This window comes from Topomyia yanbarensis, chromosome 2 (assembly GCF_030247195.1).
Source record: "Topomyia yanbarensis strain Yona2022 chromosome 2, ASM3024719v1, whole genome shotgun sequence".
Lineage (NCBI taxonomy): Eukaryota > Metazoa > Arthropoda > Insecta > Diptera > Culicidae > Topomyia > Topomyia yanbarensis.
Window position 1 is genome coordinate 136,398,849 of NC_080671.1, and position 19,164 is coordinate 136,418,012.

At 39.8% G+C, this 19,164-nt stretch overlaps 2 protein-coding genes across 4 annotated transcripts in view; one reads left to right on the forward strand and one right to left on the reverse strand.

Annotated features, from left to right (window-relative positions):
• Nucleotides 1-2,401: 2,401 nt before the first annotated feature.
• LOC131681454 (uncharacterized) lies at nt 2,402-3,673 on the forward strand. The gene is made up of 2 exons (XM_058962251.1): nt 2,402-2,799; nt 2,918-3,673. Exons 1-2 carry the CDS (start codon nt 2,527-2,529, stop codon nt 3,560-3,562), a joined length of 918 nt encoding a protein of 305 aa, XP_058818234.1. The 5' UTR covers nt 2,402-2,526; the 3' UTR covers nt 3,563-3,673.
• Nucleotides 3,608-19,164, reverse strand: part of LOC131681453 (protein PALS2) — a 133,835-nt gene continuing 118,278 nt past the window's right edge. For all 3 annotated transcript variants that reach the window (XM_058962247.1, XM_058962249.1, XM_058962248.1), the window contains exons 3-9: nt 13,905-14,582; nt 12,285-12,542; nt 12,020-12,230; nt 11,782-11,952; nt 11,551-11,714; nt 4,579-4,653; nt 3,608-4,435 (exon numbers count right to left, since the gene is read on the reverse strand). In XM_058962247.1, the coding sequence (XP_058818230.1) occupies nt 4,259-4,435; nt 4,579-4,653; nt 11,551-11,714; nt 11,782-11,952; nt 12,020-12,230; nt 12,285-12,542; nt 13,905-14,582 (1,734 nt within the window). In that variant the 3' untranslated portion in view covers nt 3,608-4,258. The remainder of the gene's footprint in view (nt 4,436-4,578; nt 4,654-11,550; nt 11,715-11,781; nt 11,953-12,019; nt 12,231-12,284; nt 12,543-13,904; nt 14,583-19,164) is intronic.

A 19,164-nucleotide genomic window follows, 5' to 3' on the forward strand; every position in this document is an offset into this window, starting at 1 on the left:
TACACTTTTTAATATTTTTAATCTATTCAATATTTCCAATCAAAAACGACGACAATAAATGCGGTTCGTTTACGCCACGACCGGCATCATCGCTTTTGTGTGCGGGCCTTTGACTACGCAGAGAAAAGTGTACCAAGCGAGAGAACAAACTTTACTACGCCACACTCTCACCGAGCAGTCGGAGTACAGCAGCAAAACAAAAATGTATTCTACTGCTCTACGGGAAAATGTACTCGGTTTGGCAACCGTTCTGGCAAGAGCTGTAGTGATGCGTCGCTGTAGCGGGCTGTACGGCTTGTGCAAATGTAAATATACCGAAAAAAATGTAGTTTACCAGTACCTTTGGCATCCCTGCCTGCTGCAACAGGTACAAGAATATATGGTGGATGTGTAGGCTTTTCGAGATAAACGCGAGGCGATCACCGATGCTACTTCATTTATCCCTGCTCATGCGGCTACTGTTGCTGTCGATGTAAATACTGAGACAAACAAATACAGTACTGATATAATCAAAGAAGTGTCGAATATGAAAAACGAAATCGCTGCAATTCGTGAATCAATTACCGAAATGGCTGGATCTCGTTTTTCTTTGGCGGAAATAAGTTCACCTCTAGCTCAATCAATCCCGCAAATGTCGTCCACTCGATTGAAACAAGGGTGTAGGGTTGCTGGTTCTTTGGAGTCAAGTAATTCTACAAATCTTGAGCGTTTTTTTAAAACGTCATATCTGCAATGAGTTACTCTCTTTGTTTACTTTCTCTTCTGTTAATAATTCGGTCGCTTTAACATTTATCCCTCAGCTCTTTGCATAATATGCTAGTTAAAACCACCGTCTTTCGATCTGTACTGTGAAATAAGTGAAAAGTGTTATAGTGACGCCGTAAAAATTGAAAGAGAAAGCATAAACAGAGAGTAACTCATTGCAGATATGACGTTTTGAAAAAACGCTCAAGAAATCATTGTTGGCTATTCTTTACGCGTGTCAAGAACACAGTGAGTGAGAAAGATATTGCTACTCTGGTCGCAGAATCACTCGGAACTAATGCTGCAATTGTGAAGAAGCTCGTACCTGAATGGAAGGACGAGTCATTAAGGCCGTTCATTTCATTCAAAGTAAGAATTGACGCAAGGCTAAGAAAAATAGCACTATCTCCATCAACATGGCCATTAGGACTCTGTTTCCGACAATTTCACGAAAAGTTTGACATTTGGGAGCCCCCACATCGCTGAATTTGTAATTAAATTTTGTTTGGAATACTGTATTGTTACCTTTAAATGTTGCTCGATTGTCTGTGGTGTTATATATTGTTACTGTACATGTTAAATAATTTTAAGTAACAGTCTGTATGGCAGAATTAGCCAAAGACGAAGGAATAAATAAATAAATACACAATACGGAGATCCATTTTGGTAACATTTTTCTTTCTTATAGAAGGATCGGCCAAAGGTTCGTTGGATCGTACCAAAACTCGGCTTACCGTAGATTGGACCATCCCAATTTCTTGCTAATCGTACGGGCAAAAAAGCAGAGCGAGAATATACGCTTTAACCTAGGCTCATTAGTCAGGGCAAGGTTAAATACCGCTGTCTCATCCAAAAGGACCAAAGGAGTGACATTAACCTTCTTAGCCAAGTCACTCCCAACGATTTAACCCAACCCCCTCTAATCTGAAACGGTCGGTACGGTTGTCCTCGTTTCATCCGCATTCAAGTTTCAAAACGATACGTTGGTTAAATTGTTCATTAAATGAATAATTCAATTGCCGGATAATATTGAAACATCTTCAAACCCAACTCTGCACAGTAGGCCTGGCCGTTTTAATATTTGCGACATATTATAATATGATTCAAATATTAATGTAGACAAGAAAAACACTAAAGTATAACTGAAGTGTTTTCCAGGATGCTTTTCAATACTGGCTATGTAAGGGTTAGAATAGAATAGAATAGAATAATCGTACGGGCAAAAAAGCAAATATAAAAAATGAAATTGATTTCTATAAAAACTGAAGTACTAATATTCACCAACCGATATCTCCGGAACTGAACTTCCGATCCATTAATTAGCAGTTAATAAGGACATTACACCAGTTACATCTCCAATATTCATCTCGTCGAGTGGAGTTGATTTGTTCATTGTTTTAAAATTATCTCATTCTCAATTGACTCAATTGAACACAAGTGAAACAGAGCGAAAGTTTGACTTAAATTTTTTAGACACAATTCCATCAAGAAAACATGGCCCCAATTATCTCCAGCAATGGTAAATATTTACCATTACATTTAAATAAATACCTTACAGACACAGGTCAATGTTTTGAGCTAGAGCGCGTTCTCGCTAAATTGCCTTATTATATTATATTGCCTTACATTTGGCAAGAACTCGCACGAGCTCAAACGATTGACCTGTGTCTGTAAGGTATGTATTTAAATAAAACGTCTGTAATCTGAATTGTTAGTCACAGTGGATGCGTTGTCGGTTGATAAGATTAAACTCGCGCGACTAAGCATCAGAAAGGCACAGTGATGCCCAGGCTTCTCCCCAAAAACGTATATAGTATCAGTGGTGACTCGGACATCGATCGCATCATGGTGAACGAAGATAAACTTCAGTTAATCCCGCAATCCGAGTGGATCGACCTGAGAGACATTTATAAAGTTGATTGGCCGAAACACGAGATGGCTTACAATACGATCCAAAACTATATCAATTGGGTTAAGATAGATTCTCGAATAAAGCACCTGAAAATCTATAGCCTGAGCGATAGTTGGAGAGATAATGGAACATATATAATTGTGGTGAGTCATTACTCAAACGATTTTCGACGTATTATTTCGCACGAACTGAGCAGACTGCTGCAAAAGTAATTGTTGATAATTTCTAAACCATAACTGCTAACATTTTATTACCCACCAGGATCGCTACCAAATGTTTTTCTATTCGATAGAAGAATCCAATGAATCTCTGGGACGCGCTCTACGCTTGATCGATTGGGATTACAGCTACAAAATATGTTACATACGCAAGTGTCATCGTTCAGCTCTGGACTTAGTGTTAAAATCTGCAAGCATTGAGCTCCAGTGGGAAACGTTCACTTACCTGTACCACCTTCCCAAGGAGGAATCTCTCAAGTTCGAGATAAATTTACCGGATGGACTGCGGTTAAAGCGATTGCAAGCGGAGCACGCAATTACCGCCAACAATATCTGGCCTCACCGATGCGAAGGTTCGGAATACTTTCTGAAACGGCTAGCGGTTTGGAACATTTCCATAGGATTATTCAACGAGTCTGACAAGCTGGTCGCGTGGTGTTTCTGCTGGCAGACGGGTGCAATGGGCCCTCTGGAAGTAGCTCCCGAGCACCTTAGGAAAGGTTACGGGACCATTATGGTTAAAGCCATTGCCCGGGAACTGGCCAACAATGGGCTGAACTGCTACGGGACAGTGCTTTGCACGAACAAGGCATCACAGGGGATGTTTGAAAAGCTTGGATTCAAACGTGTTGATGGTCACTATTATGTTCGAAACCAACCCAGAAAATTGGTGGAATGGGCCTGTTGAGTGTCTCGGTGGTAGTCATCAGTATTTATCTGAACATGAATCACGGTCGTTTACGATTACTCTTTATTTTGATTTCCACTTAATAAATTCAATGAAACTCTGTTCAACAAATAGTTTTTCAAACAATTCTTCGAAGTTAGCACTCACTAGTCATAATAATGAAACATTTTCGCATACTATTTTGCCAAAGGCAGTTTCTGACGTAACTGAATATATTTTTTGCGTGAGATTCGACATTGAACAATAGAATCTATCTTACTACTCGTGCGGGGTTTAACCCTGGTTTAAAAATTACAACTCTATATAAAACTAAATCTAATGGACGAAACAATTACCTTCTGCTGACATCTTGATCTTGCTTAATAAATACTAGATGCGTTATTTAATATTGGAGGCATTCGCTGCTGATAGTTATTACCGCTACAAGACAACTACTTACGAATTAAATCGATAGTACGACATGGAGGTTACGAAGCTGATATTGCTTCGCTTTTTTCTATTCTCAAAAGTGACTCATATGATGTATATGTGTAATAAAATGTATTGGACGATATGGAAATATAACATGGTACTGGTAAAGGCCGGGATTCGATCTACCCAAGGCTCTGAATGCATGCAGGTATGGCTCTCAACACTTCGATTTGAACACATCTTTTGCTGCGTCTACCATATATCGGTTATCCTCCCTGAGGTTGCTTAGTAGATCCAATTGACCGGTACCCACTGATGCTCGTGGCTGAGGGCCTCCAACGCGTCCGTCACGGCCCGGAATGTCACATCGAAGTCTTCGTTGACTATGACCGCGTCCAGGTATTTGTCGTATTTTCGCTGCAATAAGGCACTTTCCTCGCATGCCGAGACGAGATCCTCATCCTGTTTGGCCGGTTAAAATGATGTTAGAAAAGAGTAAACACGCGTGGTTAGTGGAAGCACTTTTACAGTTCTACATTGGAAACGAGCCTTGACAGTAGGGAAAAGCTTCGGCGAAGCGCATGCGCACCATCGATATATCTTACCTCGTACAGTGATGCCAGTGATTCCAATGTTTTAGCGCGGCGGGAACTGAATCGGATGGAGCTTTGGCGATCGAACTATATTGGGAAGACACATGAAATAAACAACATTGAAAGTGCATGCATACGTAATTATGTTATGTTAGATTATATCGCATTACAATGTTACATCGACCTCCTGGATTAGAAGTTTCAATAGACAAGCCGGTCATTGCCATGAGAATTCTAATAAGCAATTATTCTTTTTCCAAAATAATACGCTGCTACAGTGGTTTTATACTTTTCAAGTGACCTAGTATAGATTGTGAATCTCATTAAATGCAACACAAAATAATGTATGAAAAATGTTGGAAACTCTCAAAATCTTAATTTATAGCAAAAAAAAACTGTTTCCCGGGACTTTCGGCACTAAATTTTTTTCCAAGCGTTCATTTTTCAACCAATTTTCAATTTTCGTGTGTTCTGGAAAGAAAAAGAAATAAGCTTTTCAACGGTATCCTATGATATGTCCTTTTGTTAGAAATACTATGCAGCTTTGGCATAACAATTTTGCGATTTTTTCAGGAAAATTATAAAAATTCACAGAAAAAATATTTTGTAATTTTAAGTTTATTTTCATGCACATATTTGGAGCATGAATATAAATGTAAAATTAAGTTCCACCACAAATACACACGACTTGTCGTGCTTTCTTCAACGAATTTTATTATAATTTTACACGTGGATTGAAAATTACAGTTTCTTTAAACGGAAAACCAATGCACTTCAATGTATTTTTACTCGAATACTACTGTAAAATGAATGACATGAATGAAAGTGTAAAATTATGTGCTGCTCCAACTGATTTTAACGTAATTTTCAATCAAATTTTTGATTCAATCGTTGTATGTTTACATTCGTATTGATTTACATGTCGTTTAAATTTCATTATTTTTTGGTGTGTTGCTCAACATTCTTCTAAAGATGCATTTTTGCTTTAATAAAAATTTTGAGAGAATTCTATTCCGCATAAAACGATCTATTTATCATCAAAGCCGGTTGAAAAATAGTAGTTATGATTTTTTTCCAAATGAGAAACTTGCTCGCACGAACAGGAGGCATTGTCGGGCACTATAGAATTCTAAAATTATATCTTCTGATATTTTTTCCCAATTTAAACTTCAATGTTCACACACATACTTTTCAATGTATACCTACGAAATCGAGTAAAAACATTCGATTTTTTGAAAATTTCATTTGAAACCGTCCCCTTAAAAATTCATGCGAGCAAGTTTCGAATTTGAAAAAAAATTAATAACTGTCTTTTTTCAACCGACTTTGATGATGAATAGGCAGAGCCGTAGCGTTGTGTTGTGGCGCCCTTGGCGGAATCTCAATTTTGCACCCCTTTGGTGTCTACTTTGGCTTTCTTTTCCAATTCGACCATCAAATAATAATTTGTGTACATGCATGACACACCTTCCCCCTACTTCATTCATATTTGACTATCGTTCATTTCATAGAAATACCACAAATCATTTATTGTATATTTATGAAATCATGACGCTAGGTGTTTGAAGGCAACATACAAAAGACTGTATATTAGGGTGCCGGTCGACATTCCATGGATTTCTAAAACATTTGGCATACAAAACACAAATAAAAACTGCATTTCCAAACTCAGGTCCCATCTCAATTCCTAGCATCTTAAAGGCATTTTTTCAACACTACATCAGTTCTCGACGGTTCATGGCATTGTTTTTCGATTGCGCTTAAATTTTGCATGGGGATTTTTTTCTCTAGAAGCAATACTTTTGAGGTGTGTTCAGTTTGAAAATTCCGTATAACTATAAATATTGGCACTCTAGCGTATATCTAGTATACTGAGGAGACAATTTTAGGAACTTTGAACTGATTGGTAGATTGTTGATTAGGGTGCATATCATTATATTTGAATTACCAGGCCAAGAGCCGTCACGGCATTCCAGTTATATTCCAGACAGCACCCATCTTTTTGCAAAAGTGCACCAAAAATGCAATAAAGTTTTTCGCATATCCTTCGATCCAGTTTCTAAGAAAATAGGTTGCATCCAGTCATATATCGAGTGAAAACAGATGACCACATTATTCCTTTATTCATACTTGTCCCCATGATTTCTGTCTCTTCTTTTATATTCTACAGTTTTCCCTTTGCGTCTGGCTCGAGACCCGTGCATAAATGAACTCTCCTGGAATGACCCAAATGATCCTAAAATAGATGTCGGACAAGATACGTTATCAAAGGCCATTTGAAATCAAACACATTGAACTGGGTTCGACCGTATGCGATCTTCTTACGGTTCAAAGATAGTCCGCTAAGAATTCTAATATTCCGCAAGACGCAGAAATATTCAGCTGTACCAGATATCTTGACAGTTCGCTCCGATAAACTCAGAATTGTTATATTTTATCGAAAGCAAACAAATGGCGTTACTGGCGACAAGACTTTTATAAAAAACTAACGCGTTTACATACCCGCTCACAAAGTTTAGATCAATGGTGTAGGTATAGATTCGAACTTGGTATGCGTGGATATTTCAACCAGAGTGCAGGATTGGTTGGACCTCGGTTGGGAACCGGCAACTTTATGATATTGCGGATCAAGGAAGTGGCCTGCTTTACTGCCCATGACCAAATTTCCGTTCCCCTTGTTTCTATGACACGGAGAAAACGTGCAGACAAAGTTTGCAATAATTTCCGCTTTTTTGTAGAAATATTAAGTCTTTGTCTTGTTGGAGCAACGGTTCCTTCTGGACTAACAGAACCGTAACGTAGTTTTCTGGCGCCTTCGGTAGAGTCTCAGTTGTGCGCCTTTTTGTTGTGTACACTGGCTTTTTTCAGTTCGACTTTCGAACAATAATTTTGTGTGTACATGGGAATGATACGCCTATCCTGACATATTTTATGACTTAACCTCACTTATTTTATAAAACAGACCAAAATTTTAGCGCCCCCCTTACGGTTGGCACCCTTGGCGGAGGCCAATCTGGCCAACCGCACTCTACGGTTTTGTGAATAGGTCGTTGGATATGGAATTAAATTTACTCTCTAAACTTAAATTAAAACAAAGACACATCTTAATAAAAATGTTGAGAAATTTTCATATTTTTAAAAAAAAACCGCAAAATAATGGTTGCTTCCATATTGTTGTCCCAAAATCGCATAGTATTTTTAACAAATGAACAGAACAAAGCCTAAAGTTAGTAAGTACATTTCTTATCTTCAGAGCACTCAAAAAATTGAAAATCGCTTGAAGAATAAGTCCTGAAATATAGTTTTTTCTATAAATCAAGATTTTAAGGGTATATTAAATTGATTTAACGTGGTTTTGTGTTGCATTTGACCAGACCAACAACCTCTAACAGATCACCTTGAAAAGAAAATTCATTTTTTTTTGATTTTGTAGCATTGTAGTTGTTTTTTCTATACGTTGTTTTTTCTATACGTTTATTTGACACGGCTCAATGCGCTGGCACAACTGAGCCGTGGATCATTTATGTTTTTACAATATAAGTAAAGCTAAAAAATACTAAGGATATCTGTCTGCCTGATCTTGTTGACGCAGTTTGCAGCTGCGTGTTGAGATTCTTTTCCTTGGCGATGAAGCATTAGTTGCCTTATCCGGCGCAGCTTACGGGTCATTCCGTCTGCCTTCTCTCGCGTTATCGTTCACTTCCATGTTAAATCATGTATTGCCATTCCATGGTTAAATGGGTCATTGTTTTTCGTTTATCTGTAAGTGTTGGCGGCTGCTTGTTAGAGTTGTTTGTAGTAGATAAGTTTTGACTAGTTGCTTCGGTGCATGTTTTGCCGTAGTGAGCTGTCTGGTTACAGAATTGACATGTAGGGATCTGCCCGCGATATGTGATCAGCGTTGTTTGCTTATTGGTTACGCCATTATTGGGTGATTTGCATTCGATAGTCATGCAAGAAGGTTGGGAATACCGGTGAAAAAATTTCTCCAAGCGTCATTCGTAATAGATTCCACCTCTCCGAATTGCGACATAATTTGTTTGATGGAATCTTCCTTAGTGCGCGATGCCAGATCATGTATACGAACGTCCACCATGTCATTTTCCATATACACGGGGATCTTGATTCTGATGTTATCAAATTCGACCTCGTGTTGCACATTGTTTTTGCAATGAAGTTTTATGCCTGTGCTAAACTTCTTAATGTAATCAAAACAGTTTTTGACGTTGTGTAGCTAATTGTACCTAACTTCCGCGAGATTAAGCTCCATTTTTCCTTTACCTAGTTTCACCTCCTGAACTGTTTTACTTTGGTAGACTCATTTCACTGCGAAGTCGGAGGTAACGATACAATACTGTTTGTGCACTGGATATAGAACAAAGTGCTGGTTTGATTCACTGGGGCGATTTTTTTGCCTCTGCTTTGTTTGAGGTCAGAAAATAGACTAAGTTATTCTCTTATTTCCCGTCTGCGCGGATATTGTTTTAGATACCCAAATAGAGGTCGAATCGACTTCCAAGACTCAGGCTGACCCTGCTGGAAACCCCTGAACTAAACGGTACCCAGAGCTCTCAACCGATCCGCTTGTCTTGCTGTTTTTGGAGAGATCCCATAAGTTTCTGTGCGTATCTTCGCAAATTCCTCTAGTGTTCGATGAAGTGGTTGGTGGGTTCCTCCATGAATGCTTTAATGCAGTCATTTACGGGAACAATTGCCCTCGCTAGCTGATTGATAGAGGCCAGATGGTTAGCATTCTCGTTGTTCATCATTCCACAATGGCCCGGAACTCAGCAAATCGTAGTGAGAATATCACAAGTGTCTTCGATTTCCTGGATGTACGGATGCTTCGATGACCGAAAGGGACTCAGAATAAATTACCGTTGGTGTGCCTTCAGATCTTCTACTTATAGTTACGGCGTGTGCTTTTGCGGAGAATACCGAGCGTTCTGAAGACAGACGGAAGGCTCAACGATACCGTTCACCCCTATTCCCACTTCCTATTCCAGCTTTGAGCCGCCAGTGAAGATGAGAGCTGTAAAGGTCGTCTCTTTTGACGATACGTGTTACCATAGTTTGGTGTCCTGGTTTGGACAGCGATTGTTTCAGGAGTGGTACCTGACCCTGCACATACTGGCAATATTTGACATCACCCTCCTGTCGTTTTTCGAAGAAACTCAACGCTCGTTTCACAACGTTTACCTCTTCCTCCCATCGATTCGATAGAGTACCTGCCTTCATGCAGGCGGAATTCACCGGTGTGGTAGGGAGCAGTTATGACACGAGTCTGACCGCACCATGATAAACAGGTGGCAGTATGGTGGACCGACCCTCCCAGTTTTTGCAGGTGAGCTCCAGGCCATCACATATTTGTTAGAAGTGGTATGTGAAGGTTATTCTCCGATCTACCTTAATTCCGGATCCTTATAAAATGGTATTGCTGCGCTGGCGAGTTTCATAATGCAGGTGGGAATTGCAGCAGTGTAGGGCACTATTAAAACTGGTTGCTTCGGCATACGGCATCAACAGCTGCTTACAATTTTATCCTAGTTGTAGCGATCGCCTCAAAATAATATCATCAGCGTGCATGAATATGAAAACTCCGTCCGGTAAATCATTGAATAGAGAAGTTATTCTCAACCTGGGGTCCGCGGACCCCTAGGGGGCCGTGAAGTCGTTGCCACGGGGTCTACGAGGAAAAAAATATTTTTCGAGCGCATATTGAAATTTCAAGTCTTGCTTCCTAACAAACTGAATCTAAAATATTGATAGCATATGTCTATCAGATGTTTATCCGTGCAGGACCGCAGGAACCCAGGGTGATTTCTCAGGGGTCCGTGGTACGAAAAAACTTGAGAACCGCTAAAATAAAGTATTCATGCTTACAAGAAAAAGGGTGACTGGCAACACGGATCCTTGTGGGACTCCATTTACTTCCCCGAAGGTATCCGACATGTTTCCCTCGATGTATACTCGGAAAGTTCTGTTCCTGAGAAATTCTCGGACGAAGCCGCCATATTCACTTTCATCTCCCACTGATGCAATTGCCGCAGTACACCCTCTCGCCAGACCATTTTGTTGGCCTTGGCGAGATCAAGGATCGCGATATCGGCGTGCTTGTTTTACCCAAGTGCCTGACCGGCTACCTCTATAAAGGAACCGAAATGGATAACTGAATCGAATCCTTTTATGAAGGCAAAGGACGAGGTAGCTGCCCTCCTCCAGAAAGGTTACAAGACACCAGTTTACTAATCTCTCCATCGTTTTAGCTATACAACGCCTCGTGCCAAGTTTATGGGTAGTCCCCACCTTCTCAGAATATGGTCAAGCATTATAGTAAGGTTCTTTTTGACATTGGTGGGAGGTGTCTGGCTGAGCATTGATTAGCCGACTTCGTCGTGTCCAGCCGGTTTCCCGCGTACCGCGCTTAGTGCAGTGGTGAATTCCATTCCGGAAAAAGGTTGCTTGTACGGTGCACTACAGTTGAGTCCGAAGCTCGTTGAGTTTGCTTCTATGACGGCTTTGCGCCGGTAGAAATTCGTCGGATGATATCTGCTGAAAATAAGTCCCGATCTGGTGTGGTACTTCAGTAAGCTTCAAAATAGTTGTTCGATGGATATTGAGGTAAAATCTTATCTGTCGACGTTTGTCGCTAAGTACGTTAACCCCTCTCCACAGCTGGAGAGGGTGGAGGAAGTCGAGTTAATGCCATCGAAGAACTCTCTCCAGCTTGCTGCTTTGGTTTCCTTTCAGAACAGCTGCAATCTTGTTGTTCCGCCAGTGGATTGCTCTTGATAAAAAAGTAATGGGGAATGACAATGGAATTCAGACAATTGTCTGTCCTCAACAGTATCACTCACGCAATCAAGGTTTCACACACGAACAAAAAGCTCTGCATGCACATTGCGCTTTCAAATATTTTGAATTATTTTTTTGTTAGTAAAATATGAACCGGAACCATCCCTCGAACAAAAAAAAATCAATCACCTGTAAACTCCTCATCGATCCCTGTGCGGATCTACGTTCAGCGTACAGCTGCTTCAGCTGTTCCATCCCAGGAGCGGCGATAAAAATCACGTATGGCATGAACTCAGCACTGTTGTGTAAAGTTTTCAGCGCACTTGGAGCACAGTCGAGGACACACATTTTACCTGAAAAATAAGTCAAATAGATTGAATTCAGATACAAGCATCCACGGTGGTGGTCTGCATTTCTCACCTTGCCGAATGACATCCCGTATCGAGTCCAAGTGCGTCCCGTACAGATTACCGTTGTGGTCACCGTATTCCAAAAAGCGATTTTCTTTTATTTCCTGCTCCATTGTTTCACGATCGGTAAACCAATAGGCTTTTCCGCTTTCTTCGAGCGGTCTCGGTTGCCGTGTTGTATCTGAAAAAAACGAATAGTCTATTAATCTGTAGTCCTGAACACAAAACATAATTGCTAGTATATATACGTGGTAGAACGGAACCAAATTTGTCCGGATCGCTGTTGATCAATCGATTCTTGAGCGTTCGTCGTCCAACGCCGGCCACACCGATCAGAACCAATGTTTTCCGCTTGAATGGTGGCATTTTGGTAACCTCTTCGTACAGCATCAGATCCGCCTTATCGAACTCACTGTTTTGCTTAGTTTTGTACATTGTCTTACGCTTCTTCTTGGAAATCTAAAACCAGAAATGAATTGTTGAAAAGTATCCATTAATCCCAAACACACCCACCTTTGTGCCGCATATGCTAATCTTGTGTGCGTAGTCTGCCTCCGGCGCAACGTAGGCCTGTCGTCGTTCCTCCAACTCCTGCGAGGGAACCAAACCGATGGGACCATCATCGCCGGCATGTCGTGCTTGCCACCAGTTGGGATCTTTGACGTTAATGATTTGCAGAATATCTCCACGTTGGAATGATAAACCAATGTCCTGACACGGTAGCAGATTATCCTCGGACGGGATGTAATCGAACAATGCTCGCATGTAACACTGTAAGGTTTCAAAGAGAGAAAATACGATCAATCAGTCGTAGGATGGTAAATGATAATACATTATATTTTTAATCTAACCTAATCCTCTTTATACTTAGATGGATGCATGCTTCAGTGTTTTTTTCGTGACAATTGAGTAAATATAAATACATTTTTCTTGTTTTTTTTAAATGTGGAGGTGTAATTGATTCTAAAAGTGTGTGTCATGTTTTTTAAAAATATAGAAGAATGCATCCAACCGTTTTAATTACCAATCCTGCCTAAGTACTACTATCGTTAAAAGTTACATACATACAGTTAAACATTGAAGAAGTGCACTTTTAGCCTACGAGAACTAATTTTTTGGGGGGACAGCACAAGTGCTAGTAGTGGTAGGTTTGGTAAATCACACACAAGTGTACACTTTCGCTCCCAGCATCAGTAGTGAGGTAAGTTGGCGTCCGCATTCATCATCGGTGATCTCATAGTGGTTTTTTGTGAATAATAGTAGCTACTATTAACACAAACGCAAACGAAAACAAAACGCAAACAAAACAAGACGCAACCGAAAGAATGCAGCGAATTTAGAAAATAATAATGTATGGGATGATTGTGCTATCTCTCAACAGTCGAATTACTTATAGGGTTACCAAATGGGCTAAGAGCAAATTGAATTTTGACCGAGACAAGCAGGACCGTCTTAAAACAATTTGGGGCCCTGGGCACTTTTGAACTAAGGGGCCCCTATCATTGAACAGGTGTAAATAAATAAATACATAGTAGCATGATTCTCCATATCACTCAAAGATTCAGATATCAGCTAGGTAGGCATTCAAGTGGCAATATACACGTGAGAAGATCTGAGTTGCTGAGAATCTATTGGCAAGTCGCGGTTTTTTTTCAATTAAAATACCAGATATAAGTTTGAATGCAATGAAAGACCACCTGTTGCGTTCAAAACCACGTAAATGACGAAATAAACAAACTACCAAGAATTGTCAAACATGAACTAAATTTATTGATGCCAACAGTTTGTAAAACACAATAAAAGAATTTCTTTAATTCATGTTCCAATTAAGGCATCCTGGAGTATTAAGAGGTATCATCCCACCAACTCCTACACGGTCCGGTCTAAAATACGAGAATTTCATAATACCCCATCGTTCGAATTAAAATTTCCCTAACAATCGACCTAGGATTCTGAAGCAATAGAGACTGTGATTGAAAAGCAAGAAGAACTAAAAACACACTTCACAAAAAATCGAAACTTTTTCTTTACGAATGATATACTAAAACTTTCTACCGCTCCTGTTGAGCACTCTAAGCTAAAAAGCTACACTTAAAAAGGAAAGCGAAAATACAAAACAAACACTCCACTTACCGTCAGTTTTTTCCCCGGCTCTAAATTTTTCCCATTCTTTACCTGTCCACCGGCCATCGTGATGCGGGCGGATTTCATCTCCTCATCTAGGCTGGGTCCTATCTTCAACGTAACGGATTCCTTCGCCCGGGAGATTTCAGTCTGTAGTTCCTCGGGCGTCGTTACCGGAACTCCGTTCACCTCCAATATCACATCACCCGCATGCAGAAGCCCCTGCCGGTCGATCATTCCACCGGCAATGATCCGAGCAACCACCAGTTGATCGTGCTCGTCGACCTCCACGGTCAGACCCAACGGTTCGTTCGGATTTCTCCGGATTCCGACCATTTTGATCGTTTCTCCGGGCATCCCGTTGCCGGCCGTGATTACTGCCGTTCCCAACAAGCTGTCGACCTCGGAATTGCTACCGCTGCCGGGTGATCCTGGTACGTTTTTGCTGCTGCTTCCCGGACTGCTACCGTTTTGGTGAGATTTTAGCTTTTCCACAGTCAGCTCTCCAACTTCGTCGTGCGATTCGATGAGCGCCCGGAAGTGTGGATAACGGAATATTCGCGCTAGTTCACGTGCATGTGGATTCCGCGACAGGCTGCATCGATCGACCACTTCCCGCACCAGTGAGATATTGTTCAGTCGGATGGGTTTTAGCGGGGGCGACACCTCTTCAAGTTTGTCTTGGATCTGCAAGTGCGAGGAGAAAAACACAATTGAATTAATGGGTGAAACAGGTCAAGGTGTCACAATGGCTCTAACTGTACTGGCTGAATGTGACGAAATCGGTCACAATTTAGCGCATGCTTGGCTTAGTGACATTATTGACGACAGTACAATGGTCGGTGTGTGCGCGCTGTGCCATACCTAATCGTTGTCACACCAGCACACCAAATGCCGACACCCAGCAAGATCCAGGTTTGTTTTCGTTTCTGTAGATAATGTGCAATACAACAATTGTTCATTCCATGTTTGCCTATTATTCTGCTCGTAACGTGCGTCAATGAGATCGTATATTGGCTAATGTGCAAGTAGTTGAAAAACATACGCGGTGAATCATGCTTGCACAAGCGAACAGTTCTAGAGAACTGCCGATGCTGCATGATTGAAGGTTGGAGTATAATTGATTAAACACGATCATTTCGTGTTTATTTTATTCTACTGCACACTGGTGATATTTATTCTTTGCATATATGAACTGAAACATGAGGCTAGAAAAGATATTTAGCTTTTTGTTAGTTTAAATGGAAGGAATACGATTAATTCATAGATTCTTTAATATATATTTTCATAACTAGTTTTTCTCTCGGATATTTGCCATACTGTCACTGCCGTCTGCACATACAAGGACACACACAGGACCATGGGATCGGAATTCCTTGGACCCGCACATTGATTGGAAATAACATTTATTAAGTTATGTGCACTGACGCGCCATAAAAAATCTAAATACGGAAGGGTTCCTTTTCGTTTCGTTCCAAAATTGACTTATGATTTTATGAGCGTAGATCTCTACTATTGGAATAATACCGGGAAAAATGTTATCAGAAGTATGTTTTTATTACATTCTACGCTCTCACATAAAAAATATAAACCTCTATCAAGGAAGCATTCATAAATTAAGTATCGCGAAAATTCCCAAAATTAGTAAATTTCCAATGTATCAAATTGTCACACCCTCCCCTATTACGACAAATTCGTAAAAAAAAATATTTTTCTCCAGTAAAAATATGATACGTCACGCTCTAACTCATTCACCCTGCCCCATATACAACATGCACGCTCTCCCTTTAAAGCATTACGTAATTTATGAATGAACCCCAAGCCGTGTTTTTGTAATCTAACACTTTTTACATCTGCTTATAGCTCCGAAATCTGTAAACTACGAACGATTTTTCTTGTATTTAGGTGGGTTAATTCGGCAAAAAAAGAAAGTTTTTTTCAATATATACGCGGACGGATGTCTTAGTGAAATGTACGTAATGTTTCAAAGGTCTTCCTCCATTTAATTCCACTATGTTTTTGCAAAAACATAGTGAAATTAAATGGAAAAAAGCCTTTGAAATAAAGTTTTTTTAATTAGTTCAGGTGTTTGTGTTTCGACTTCGTCTTTTCAGAACCACAGCACTTGAACAATGCACCGGGCTGATGCTAAATCCAAAACTGGAAACACTCCTTGTGAACACACTAAACGACTTCTACCTTACGATTTCCCGTAGTTGAAGAGGTTCTGTTTGCTGAGGGGACCTACTGGAATCGAACTTTGTTTTCAGCTAAGCAGGCGAATGCTAGCAAATGCTATATTACTTCCAAAGGAGAAAATTCGTACTTATTGTAGGGAAACGCCCAACATTGGCAGAGAAGAGGTGTTAGATCTAAATTTTTGCTCTGACGGTACTATGCATGAGTTGGTAAACTGGCTCGTACCAAATGAGCTTGAACCGTCGTTGTATGATCATAAGTAAATCGTCTTTGATCACTTAAACGTCTCTCTAGATATCGTCACATATTGCGATCCCAAATCTACGAACTGGGACCTCTACGAAGAGGACTTGGCGACTCAGCAGCTAGCAAATAAATAGGAACGACTAACGCCAAGAAGGATAAGAAACCCTGCGAAGGTGGTTGTAAAGAGATGTAAATCATTATGGTCGACATCTCTGGATCGGCTCATGTCTCAACAGATGACGACATTTGCACCAGATCTGAGCAGGTCAGATATACCGAGAAGGTTGGACAGAAAAAAAAGAAAAAACATCAATGGAAAAAACATGAACGATTAACACAAAATAAAAAGAGCATGAGTACAATCCCCACTGAAGTAGTGCCTACACGGAAAAAATCCGAACATAAATCCATGAAAAAATGATCGCTATTTCGTGAACTGAACGATTTACGAAAACCGTGACCAAGTTCCTGAAATTATGAGTAATAAACCTCGTATTCACGAAACAATTTGTGTTTCCACAAAACTAGATCGTCCCGACTATATGCATGGCGTTACATTCAAATGTTTGGTTGGGTTATTGTTGTTCGCTAGAAATGTTCAGATTTTGTTATGAGTCTTGTTCATAATTTGGAAATACACATCCGACAGTCAAGCGATTTTGATGATTTCCGGAGCTGATTCCCGATTTTTGTGATTTCGTATGACGTTACCGTGCTATTTTATTCATGAGTTTACTATCCGATTTTTATGTCATGGTAGCGGGATCTATGTTCATGATTTCATGATCTTTGTTGCGATTTTCGTAATTTATATTCACGTTATCGTGAGATTTCAGTCATGAGTAAAGTAATTCATGCTCATAATTTCAGGATCCTAGTCACGATTTTGAATATTTCATTAACGAGTAATGTTATTTATGTCCATGACTGCAGGAACTTTGTCATGGTTTTCATAATTTCTGTTCATGTTGTCGTAATATTTTAGTCACAAGTAGGGATTCATTTTTATTTATGTTCATGATTTCAGGACCTTAGTCACGATTTTTGTAATTTCTGTTTATCTTATCGTGATATTTTATTCTAGAGCTTACTTTCAAATTTGAAACGTGGAGTAATGTGACATGATTCAGCAGTTTCATCGTGGTATTCGTAATTTCTTTTCGCCTTGTCGCGATCTGTTATTTTTTGGTTACTATCGGTTTTTTACTCGTTGTAACGTGATAAGGTGAACTGGATCATAAAAGTGTGACTGGTTCTCGGTATCTTGTTCTGTAAACTATATCACGAACACAATTTGTGGCGCTCAGCGCAGTTTTCGTTTTCTATCCAGACATCACACTGAACCGTATCAAATGAATAACGATGTTCGAGGTCCTAATATTTTTTTTTGTATCTTTAGGTTGTATCTATTCGTGGTCGCTGGCAGCTGGATATTTTATGAAAAGTGCACGGAGCAAGAATGATTCCACGACTAATACTCCAAATTTTGTGAAAATAGTTCACGTAAAAATTTCATTATACTAGAAATCATGAACCAGTTCACGAATACATGAGTAATATGTAATGAACTTGGGAACCATTTCACGAGCACGGATATTGGATCGTGAGCAATATACTAGGTTTTACACCAATCGACATAACCCCACAAAATGAGCCGGATGAACTTCGTTTGACAATTCTCGGCGGTTTGTTTACATGGAAGTTACGTGAGTTCGAATGTAACAGATGAGCACCCGTTGCACTCGTACTCACGCAACTGACAAAGTAAACAAACCACCGAGAATTGTCAAACATGACCTTCAGTCATCATGAGTTCATTCGTGTCGTCATCTTGTAGAACTCAATTAGGAATCATGAACCGGTTTACCATTACATGAACAATATTTGATGGATTTGTGAACTATTTCACAAGCACGAATGGTAACTTGTGACTATTATACTAGATAAAATCAACTGGTTCACGACATGAATAACATTTTATAATTTTGTGATTTATTTCACGGGTACGCACGGGTAGCAGGAATCATGAACGAGTTCTCGAATACATGAATAATATTTCATGATATTGTGAACTGTTTCAGAAGCACGAATGGTAATTCTTGACTAATATATTAGGCATTACGAATTAGTTCACGAGGATTGAATGGATTTATGAATAAAATTCCGAGTTTCGTGAAATAGATCACCAGAAAATATCCACAATGTTTTGATTTTGCTAACTAATGTGCCTAAATCTATGAATAACATCATGAGTCGACTGACTTTAATGATCATAAAGTTGTGAACTAGTTCACATACAGGAAATCGATTTGGTAATGACAAGGAAACCGTGACTGAATTTCACAAAACAAAAACAAATATTTACACTATTTCCGCGTTATGAGGGCATCACTAAAGCGAAATTGGACATAATTATAAAATACATTATTTTTGTTCATAGTTTTGTTTTCGTAACGTAAAAACGTGAATATTACAGAATTCATGGCACTTAATTCACGATTTTAGGAACAATGTTTATACGGTTTAACGGTGGCGCCGGATGGATGAGGATGGCAAGATACAGGAGGTTGTTTAGTCGGTAGGATTAACTACTTCAAACCAATCAGACACTACCGCTAACCAATTCCATTCCTTCTCGATAATATACATTTACCTAATTTGTTGAGCTGAGTCGATTGGTACACAATACTCGGCCTTCCAGGTCTTATAAAAAGTCGTCAAAGTTTACCCTTTCTTTTATAAGAAGCGTAGAAAAATCAAAACCCTCCCCATGAGCATTTTCTGCGCACGGTCCTGGCAGCACACCAAGAGGTCTGTCCGCTTC

Bases quoted from the DNA above. Each gene is read 5' to 3' on its own strand.
- LOC131681454 (XM_058962251.1), top strand. From the start codon at position 2,527: ATGCCCAGGCTTCTCCCCAAAAACGTATATAGTATCAGTGGTGACTCG. The intron at 2,800-2,917 runs GTGAGTCATTAC...ATTACCCACCAG, and splicing joins ATGGAACATATATAATTGTG to GATCGCTACCAAATGTTTTT.